This window comes from Ahaetulla prasina, chromosome 1 (assembly GCF_028640845.1).
Source record: "Ahaetulla prasina isolate Xishuangbanna chromosome 1, ASM2864084v1, whole genome shotgun sequence".
Classification (NCBI taxonomy): domain Eukaryota; kingdom Metazoa; phylum Chordata; class Lepidosauria; order Squamata; family Colubridae; genus Ahaetulla; species Ahaetulla prasina.
The window spans coordinates 9,121,727-9,132,025 of record NC_080539.1 but is presented as its reverse complement, the minus strand read 5'-3'; the positions used below and the strand labels follow the sequence as shown (position 1 = coordinate 9,132,025).

The 10,299-nt window shown below is 45.0% G+C and overlaps 1 protein-coding gene across 5 annotated transcripts in view; it reads left to right on the top strand.

Moving 5' to 3' along the window:
- The first annotated feature begins 551 nt into the window (after positions 1–551).
- Positions 552–10,299, top strand: part of DHX40 (DEAH-box helicase 40) — a 51,461-nt gene continuing 41,713 nt past the window's right edge. For all 5 annotated transcript variants that reach the window (XR_009152815.1, XR_009152814.1, XM_058164130.1 and 2 more), the window contains exons 1-4: positions 552–601; positions 2,930–3,110; positions 4,755–4,900; positions 9,531–9,650. Coding sequence is in view for 3 of the 5 variants with exons in the window: in XM_058164130.1 (XP_058020113.1) it covers positions 2,945–3,110; positions 4,755–4,900; positions 9,531–9,650 (432 nt within the window). In the remaining 2 variants the exon portion in view is untranslated. The remainder of the gene's footprint in view (positions 602–2,929; positions 3,111–4,754; positions 4,901–9,530; positions 9,651–10,299) is intronic.

Here is a 10,299-nt window from a genome sequence, read left to right as displayed (position 1 = left end):
GGGTGGGCTTCAACTCCCAGCATTCCGCAGGCACAACTCCCAGAATTCCAACTGGCCAGCTTGCATTTTAGGTGGATGGACTTCAGCTCCCAGCATCCCCCAGCCAGTATGCTTGAAGATCTGTGGACTTCAACTCCCAGAATTCCCCAGCCACTTTGCTTTTCAGATGGGTGGACTTCAACTGCCAGCATTCCTCGGCTAGCCACCCACTCATCTTAAAATTGTCAAGAAAGAGCTCTGAGGGCAGTGGAGGGTGGCAGATAGATCTCCTATCCTGTGGTCGTGAGAAACTCCGCCACCTTTTCAGCGTTCATTCACGTAATCGGTGCAATTGCTAAATCCCCGACTAGATCGATAGCAGATAATCAATCCCTCTATCCATCCACCTCTTCCTCAATCAATCAATCAGTTTCTCGTCCGATGACAGTCCAAAGTGCTACAGCTGATCAAAAAAAGGGGCGGGGTTGGACGGGTAGGTGGGGCTTGTGCCCGGAAGAACGTGACGTCTGTTTGTGTGTGTGCGCGCGCGTGTTGTAACCACGTGTTCTCCACGAGTCACGTGGCCGCAGCTGCCGCTTGTGGAAGGACTCGCGTGCAAGAGGTAAGAAGGACTGTTTCCAGTGGGAAGGCGTCGCTGGCCGTGGAGGATGGGGAGTGTAGTACAGCACATGCGCAGGACGTCGGCTGAGCGGGGTTGTGTGTGTGTGCTCGGTTTAAGCCTCATAGTTCCTTGGCTTATGCTGTGGAACTACATCTCCCAGCATGCTTCACCCAGAGTTTTGCAATTGTTACAGATCTCACCCCCCCTCTTTAAAATCACCAGGTTAATGTTTTTCCCCCAATGCAGTTTTCTTAACCTGGGAGAATTGTAAACTCTGCGCTGATAGTACTTTTCTTCCTTTTTTTTTTTTGTTGCAAACCAGAAATGGTTGCAATACGACCAACCGGTTTCTGACTGCACGCGTTTGGAAGTGCCTCCCCTTGGCTTTCGGTTTGTTTTGAGATGCGGTTAAGAGCTCTGGCTGGATTGCCCCTTGCATCGTCTGAAAATGCCTTCTGCGATCAATAATACGGGTGGAGGGTGCCACGTTTAGTAAATGCCGCATAACGGTGTAAAGAAAAATGTGACCAAAGGTGATTTTTTTTTTCAAGAGGCAGCTGGACTTTCTCGATTTTCTTTGAAGATGTTTTGCTTCTCATCCAAGAAGCTTCTTCAGCTCTGACCGGATGGTGGGGAATGGACGGATTTATATTTATATTTATATTCCATTCCCCACCATCCAGTCAGAGCTGTAGAAGCTTCTTAGATGAGAAGCAAAACATCTTCAAAGAAAAAACGAGAAAATCCAGTTGCCTCCTGAAAAAAACACCTTTGGGACAACCATGACCTGGATGACTGAGAATCTCTGTGGATGTAAAAACAAAAAATTAGAGACAAAGGTGGTCTCAAGGTTTCAAAAAAGATGTTGAGACTTTAGAAAGTGTTCAGAGAAGAACAACAGAAATGATGAGGGGCCTAGAAGATAAAACATACGAAGAACGGTTGCAGGAACTGGGCATGTCTAGTTTAATGAAAAGAAGGACTAGGGGAGACATGAAAGCAGTGTTCCAATATCTCAGGGGCTGCCCCAAAGAAGAGGGAGTCAAACTATTCTCCAAAGCACCTGAGGGTAGAACAAGAAGCAATGGGTGGAAACTAATCAAGGAGAGAAGCAACTTAGAACTAAGGAGAAATTTCCTGACAGTGAGAACAATTAACCAGTGGAAGTTGTGGGTGCCCCATTACTAAAGGCTTTTAAGAAGAGACTGGACAGTTTATCAGAGATAGTATAAGTCTCCTGCTTGAGCAGGGTGTTAGACTACTAGATGACATCCAAGGTCCTTTCCAACTCTATTACTGTTACAGTTTCTCCCTTTACCTGCAGCTGGACAAGCTGAAACTCAGGAAAACTAGACTTAGGGTATGTAAAGAATCCAAATTTTGCAAAACGTAAGGTGCAATGCACAGGGATGCGGTGGCTCAGTGACTAAGAAACTGAGCTTGTCGATCGGAAGGTCGGCAGTTCAGCAGTTCGATTCTCTAGTGCTGCCATGTAACTTCTGCCAACCTAGCAGTTCGAAAGCACGTAAAAAATGCAAGTAGAAAAAATAGGGACCACCTTTGGTAGGAAGGGAACAGCGTTCCGTGCGCCTTTGGCGTTGAGTCATGCCGGCCACATGACCATGGAGACGTCTTCGGACATCACTGGCTTTTCGGCTTTGAAACGGAGATGAGCACCGCCCCCTAGAGTCAGGAACAACTAGCACGTATGTGCGAGGGGAACCTTTACCGTCACCTAAGGTGCAATGTTGTGATTGGAACCCTGCACGTAAAAAGAAAAAAAAAAACAGTGGGCCTTTGTTTGCAAAGTTTGTTTGTTTGCAAAAGGGTCCTTGAGTGGCGCAGGCTGCTAAACAGCCTGTTATTAACAACAGCTGCCTGCAATTATTGCAGGTTCAAGTCCCACCAGGCCCAAGGTTGACTCAGCCTTCCATCCTTTATAAGGTAGGTAAAATGTGGACCCAGATTGTTGGGGGCAATAAGTTGACTTTGTATATAAATATACAAATAGGATGAAGACTATTGCTAACATAGTGTAAGCCGCCCTGAGTCTTCGGAGAAGGGCGGGATATAAATGCAAATTTAGAAAAAAAAAAGTTATGCCTATTGTTTTGCGCACCTTGCGTGTACGCACACACACACACACACTTACTGACCAGCCAGCTCAGTCACCCTGCTCTACAGAGAACCTTGAGCAGGTTTCATCATTTCCAAAGGACTTAATATTAATTAGCTTAACGAAAACTTAACAAAAAAAGATCTGTTGTGATTCCTTTGATCGCTTAACTGCACGTTTCTCCGTTTTACTTGTGTTTTGTGCCCATACAGCAGCCGCCACCCGAAATGCCGAAGGGAGGAAAGGGAAAAACTCCGAACTCTGCACAGCTGCCCATTAGCAAATTCCGAAGGAAATTAGTGGAGACCATTCAAGGCAACACGTTTGTTGTGGTGACTGGTGAGACGGGAAGCGGAAAAACCACCCAACTTCCCAAATATTTATTTGAAGAAGGTAAGAGCGTCTACGCACGAGTGTATCCCACTTCCGAGATTCACGGGCGCGAGTAATTGCCAAGGTTTGTACAGGAGAAAAGCAGGCAGAGTTGGGAGGGCGGAGTTAAGTGTGTCGTTAGCTTAGAGTTCTTACATTGCCATAAACCCGTGATGGCGAACCTATGGCACGTGTGCCAGAAATGGCACGCAGCGTCATCTCTGATGGCGTGCGAGCCGTCGTCCCAGTTCAACTCTGCTGCCCAGCTGGTCTTTGGGTCTCTGCCGTGCATGCGCATGTGGTGGGGCAATGCGCGCATTGCATTTTGCGGGTTATGCGCACACGCATTCTCACACGCATGTGTACGCTTTGGTCACTCGGTCTGGAAAAGATTAGCCATCATTTTCATAAAGCCCAAGTCCAACCCCTCTGAAATTGTGTTGACATTTATCTGGAACAATTTAGTATTCAACTTTAAGTAACTAGATCCGTGATGGCGAACCTATGGCAGGCATGCCAGAGGTGGCACACAGCGCCCTCTCTGTGGGTGAGCCATCGCCCGAGTTCAGCTTCACTGTGCATGCACATGTGCCTCCTGCTGGCCAGCTAGTTTTCAGGTCTCTACCACGCAGGTGCAGGGGGGTGCGCGCGCATACTTGAGTGGGGATGTGTGGGGGCTGCATACACATGTGCATGGGTGGCGCACACATGCGGGGGCCAGGGCACATGAGTGGGCGGTGCACGCTTGCATCAGGGAGCGCGTGCAGTGGCCGTGCACACATACACAGTGGGGCGTGCGGGGCCGCACACGCATTGCATTTTGGGGGTTCGGGCACATGCGCACATGTGCGTGCTTTGGCCACTTGGTCCGGAATAGGTTAGCCATCATTGGACTAGATTCTTGCGTATAGGTGGTCCTCGACTTACAACCGCAATTGAGCCCAAAATTTCCTTTGCTAAGACAGTTTTTAAGTTAAGTTTTACCCCATTTTATAACCTTTTTTGGTTGTTAAGTGAATCACTGCAGTTGTTAAGTTTGTAATGGGATTAAGTGTTTGTCATCGGGCTTCCCCCATTGACTTTGCTTGTCAGAAGGTTGCACGAATATGAGTCGGTTGCCAAGCATCTTGAGTTTTGATCAAATGACCGCGAGGATGTTGCAACAGTCATTATCAGAGGTGGGTTTCAGCAGGTTCTGACCGGTTCTGGAGAACCGGTAGCGGAAATTTTGAGTAGTTCGGAGAACCGGTAAATGCCACCTCTGACTGGCCCCACCCCCATCTATTCTCTGCCTCCCGAGTCCCAGGTGATCGGGAGGAAATGGGGATTTTGCAGTAACCTCCCCCTGGAGTGGGGAGGGAATGGAGATTTTACAGTATCCTTCCCCTGCCATGCCCACTATGCCACGCCCACCAAGCCATGCCACGCCCACAGAACCAACAGTAAAAAAAATTGGATTCCCATCACTGGTTGTAAGTGTGAAAAATGGTCATCAGCCATTTTTTTCCCAGTCGCTTTGTAGCTTCGAATGGCCACTAAGTGAATGGTTGTAAGTCAAGGAGTACCTGCACTGAGGTGTATAAAATAACAAATGTTTTTCAAAGGGTGGGTTTTTGTTCTTCTTTTTTCCAAAACTCGATAATGTCTTTCACTTGCTTTTTATAGGGTATGCCAGGCATGGCACAATTGCTGTGACGCAGCCGCGGCGCATGGCTGCCATCTCTGTGGCCGAAAGAGTGGCAGAGGAGCTAGGCTGCCCAGTGGGGGGCCTCGTGGGATACCAGGTTCGCTTTGAGGAATGCATCTCCGAGGTATGGGTTCGAATCCAGATTATTCTTGAGATGTGTGGTTCTTTATTGGATTTGTCTGCTTTTTTAAAAAAAAAAGTCAGAAGAGGTTCCTGTCTTATGTTTAGGAACATGATAGTGCCTGGTTTTTTTTCTCCTAGTTTTCAGTCAAAAACAGGGCCTCTGGTGGCTCAACGGACTAAGTCTGTCTGTTATTAACACAGCTGCTTGCAATTACTGCAAGTTCAAGTCCCACCAGGCCCAAGGTTGACTCAGCCTTCCATCCTTTATAAGGTAGGTAAAATGAGGACCCAGATTGTTGGGGGCAATAAAAGTTGATTTTGTATATAATATACAAATGGATGAAGACTCTTGCTTAACACATTGTAAGCCGCCCTGAGTCTTCGGAGAAGGGCGGGATATAAATTCAAAATAAAAAATAAAAATTAAAAATGATGCAGCAGCACTCAAGGAAAAAAGAAAGAGGAGGGAAGAGGGGAAAAAAAATCCTTGACCCTGATAAGCGGATATTTAAAACAAGGTTCTTTTCTTTTAGTATTTAACAAAAAGTATATTTTGTTTAAATTGTCTTCTCAATTTTGGCTTTATATGCATCTTAGCCATTGTCAGGTTTTCTTGTTATCTGTGTTGCCTGCTGGGGTTTTGTTTTTTTTTTGACCATGTAATATTCTGTCTCTTTCCGGTTATTATTCTTCATCGTGCCGTGAACCAGATGTTTAGACTGGTGGTGGTGGTTGTTGTTGTTGTTGTTATTATTATTATTATTATTATTTTATTTACACAAAATGACAGTATACACAGCAAACGAGATAAGTATGCTAGATTTCGTATTATTATTATTATTACTACTACTACTGCTACTACTGCTACTACTACTATGGTTAGTTGCACAGTCAGATTGTTTAGACTGGATTTGGCATTTTTTATCTATCAATAAATTAATTCCCAGGACCCGATTATTAAATTATACTACGATGATGATGATTTTTTGTTAAGGAGCGCGATAGCTCAGCGGTTAAAGACGCTGAGCTTCTCGGCTTTCCAGTTGACAGCCTGGAAAGGTTCGAGACCCGAGTGCCGCATGATGGGATGAGCTGCCTCACCCTATCCTCAGCTGTTGCCTCCTGCCTCAGCTGTTGCCCACCTAGCAGTTTGAAAGCATGCAAATGCGAGAAGATAAATACCGGAAAATAGGACCTACCCCCCAAAATAAGTTCCAGGTCAATTTATTTATTTATTTATTTATTTATTAATCACATTTATATACCGCCCTATCTCCCGAGGGACTCAGGGCGGTTCACAGGCAAGTAAAAGACATATAAATACAGACTAAAACCACAGTTAAAAAACTTATTCTACAAAGCCGAATTAAAAAGCAATATAAATAATAAAAACCATTTAAAACCAATATAAATTTAAAAACTAATCCAGTCCTGCGCAGATGAATAAGTGTGTTTTAAGCTCGCGACGGAAGATTCAGAGGTCCGGAAGTTGACGGAGTCCTGGGGGGAGTTCGTTCCAGAGGGTGGGAGCCTCCACAGAGAAGGCCCTTCCCCTGGGTGTCGCCAGACGCCACTGCCTAGCTGACGGCACCCTGAGGAGTCCCTCTCTGTGAGAGCGCACGGGTCGGTTTAGACGCCCTATCCCAAAACTAAGCCCTAGTTAAGGGGGATGGGCGAAGTCAGCATATGAGGTGGCGAGCGCGGGCAGGCCGATAGTGTCTGGCAGCAGCCGCAGCCCTCGCAGCACAGGTGAGTTAAGTACCTGTGCAAACAGGCAGAAGTAGAGGCGCGGGGGGGGGGCAGGTGATCTGGATGGGCCAAGCGGGCCTCAGGGAAAGCTAGCAGTGGCGGGCCACAGAAGCAGGCAGCTGCGGGAGGCTCGTCTTCGCGTCTCTCGGCTTGCCTGCAGCCCGCAGGTCGCCTCAGGTAGCTGCGGGAGAGTCATCTTTGCTTCTCTCAGCTTGCCTGCAGCCAGCACGATGCATCAGGATTGCCTTCTGCTCCGTGCCTTCTGCTCTGGGTAGCCTTAGAGTGTGCCAACCAAAGGTCCGGTGGTGTCGTGTCCCCCTCCCCCTCCAACGACCGGGTCTGGGAAGTCTGTATCAAGCGTGGCCATGAAACCTCTGCAGCTTTGCCAAATTCCTTTCAGATTTCTCAGGCAGGCAGGAATCCAAGGTGTGACTTCAGCAAACCAGATGAGACTTTGCTTGACTCAAGGAATGCCAAAAAGCAGATCCTTTATATAGGCCATGAGGTGTGGCTCCATGACTCAGCACTTATCCAGGCCTGCCCCTCCCTTCCTTCTGCTGACATCGCCTCTCAATTCTCCGGAAGCGGGGATCCGTCCACTGTAAATTCCCTTCCTCCGGATCTGCTGCTGGCAATTCTAACACGTGGCTGGCTTCGTGCTCACACGCTGTAGAAAGGAGGTTTGTTTGTTCATTCCTGACATTCTGTCCGGGCATGGTGCCGGGGCTGGGGGCTGGAGGCATGCCAGGCCGTTCCTCTTCATTATCAGACTCTGAATCTGATAGCAGGCCCGGCAGGAGGAGGGAGGGGCCCGGCTGAGGAGAGGAGGGAGGACAAGGCACAACAGGTGGGTTGCAGCTGCTGCCGGATACCGTAGGTTCCCACGCACTTGCCGGCTTTTGTGTGCACACCAGGGGCAGGACGCCCAGCCAGGGTAATCACCCTGAAATTGTGTTTTCCTGAAAATAAGCTCCAGAGTCTAGTGTTTATTTGATGAGCAGCGCCCCTTAGAGTCAAATATGACTGGACAGGAGAAACCATTCCCTTTACTTTTTAATACTTTTTTGAAAAGTCATTGAATAAAAAGCATTGTTTTTCTGATTGGAGGATTCCCTTCAAGGAGCTTGAAGAGTTTTCTTTGCTATAATCCAAAGGACATCCCTGACTAAATATTGATTCTATTTTATACATATACACATATACATATACATATATACATATATACATATACATATACATACACACACACACACACACATACACACACAGGATGCTGTGAAAGAGCCGACCAATCTGCAAAAACTCACTCCATCTACCAATCAAGATGCAACCACACAGCCAACCAACCCGCTCACAGCAACACTCCCCACCTCCCCACCAATATTTATAGAGAGACGGCAACTCCGACCACGCTTTGCTCGCACAAGCACGAAGCCGAAAGCACCAGCCTGAAGATGATGAGTGAGACTTTGTCGAAACGTCGCCAAGATACTCTCAACCTTACACGGGAAAAGACCTGAATATGCCAAGACCTACATACCTATACCCGTGAAAACCTACAAAAACATACATACAAACATACATACATGCATACATATTAACAAAAAAGAACAATACATAACATACATTGACATAAAACATATATTCCTTTTTTACATCAGCTTCCTTTCCTTATTCTTCTCATATTTACATCCTTATTCCCCCCTCATTTCATTTAATTATACTTTTTTTTGTCCTGTTCTCTCATTTCTTTTTGTCTTCTATCCTATCTATCCTTTTAACTATTCATTTTCTTTTGTACATTGCCATTTTATATACATATATATATATATAAGCTTTTCACCTTTTTTCATTATTTAATATTTCTAGTCTCTAGCCAATTACACAATTTGTTCCATGCTATGTAATATTTCAACTCTTCTTTTTTTTAACTCCTTTGTTATTTTATCCATCTCAGCACAGTCCAAGATTTTCTTTATCACTTCCTCCTCCATTGGTATATTCTCGTTTTTCCACTTCTGTGCGTATGCTATTCTGGCAGCTGTTATTATATGTAGAATTAGGTATCCTATTTCTTTACTGTATTTTGTGTTGAATATTCCCAGCAGGAAGGTCTCTGGTCTCCAGTCTATATGTTGATTAGTTATTTCTTCCAGCCACATTTTAATTTTAACCCAGAATTTTTTCGCTGCTGGGCATGTCCACCATATATGGTAATACATTCCATATTATCTTTTTACACTTCCAACATAATGTGGAGCTATTTGGGTACATCTTAGCAAGCCTTGCAGGTGGAAGGTGCCATCTATAAAACATTTTCAACTGGTTTTCCTTGAATGCCGCTGACATTGTCATTTTTATATTTGTTCTCCACATTTTTTCCCATTTCTATATTGTATCCGAAGTTTTTTGCCCATTTGATCATTGTTTCTTTAACCACCTCATCTTCCATTTTATATTGCAATAGGTATTCATATATTTCATTATATACACCTATATTCATATAGAAGAACAGTTTTTTCCCGAAGGCCATCACTCTGCTAAATGAATAATTCCCTCAACACTGTCAGACTATTTACTGAATCTGCACTATTATTAATCGTTTCATAGTTCCCATCACCAATCTCTTTCCACTTATGACTGTATGACTATAACTTGTTGCTGGCAATCCTTATGATTTATATTGATATATTGATCATCAATTGTGTTGTAAATGTTGTACCTTGATGAATGTATCTTTTCTTTTATGTACACTGAGAGCATCTGCACCAAGACAAATTCCTTGTGTGTCCAATCACACTTGGCCAATAAAAATTCTATTCTATTCTATTCTATTCTATTTTACTGATTAATATTAACTCTGTTGATTCTAAATGGCACAGGAAACCGCGATCAAGTATCTGACGGATGGGTGCTTGTTAAGGCAAATCCTGGCGGACCCGCATCTGACCCAATACAGCATCGTTATTCTAGACGAAGCTCACGAACGGAGTCTCTGCACGGTCAGTGCTAATGAAAAAAGCCAGTTGAGATTTATATCTCTGGCTTAGTGGCTAAGACGCTGAGCTTGTCAGTCGAAAGGTCGGCAGTTCAGCGGTTCAAATCCCTAGTGCTGTGTAATCGGGTGAGTTCCTGTTACTTGTCCCAGCTTCTGCCAACCTAGCAGTTCGAAAGCACGTAAAAATGCAAGTAGAAAAATAGGGACCACCTTTGGTAGGAAGGTAACAGCGTTTTGTGTGCTTCTGGTGTTGAGTCATGCCGGCCACATGACCACGGAGACGTCATCGGACAGCTCTGGCTCTTTGGCTTTGAAACAGAGATGAGCACCGCCCCCTAGAGTCAGGAACGACTAGCACATATGTGTGTGGGGAAACTTTACCTTTACCTTATCTCTGGCTTGGTGGAAGCTGAACCAGCCAGCCAATTATCCAGTGTTTAAGCGATGTTGGCACTTTGCGGTGCGCTTATTTATTTATTTATTTATTTATTTATTATTTCAATTTCTATACCGCCCTTCTCCTGAAGGACTCAGGGCGGTTTACAGCCAACTAAGAACAACAAATATAAAAATTAAAAACAAATTAAAAAAATTAATTTAAATAGTCTGAAAATTCTAAAAACTATTAAAAAACCCCATTAAAAAACTATTAG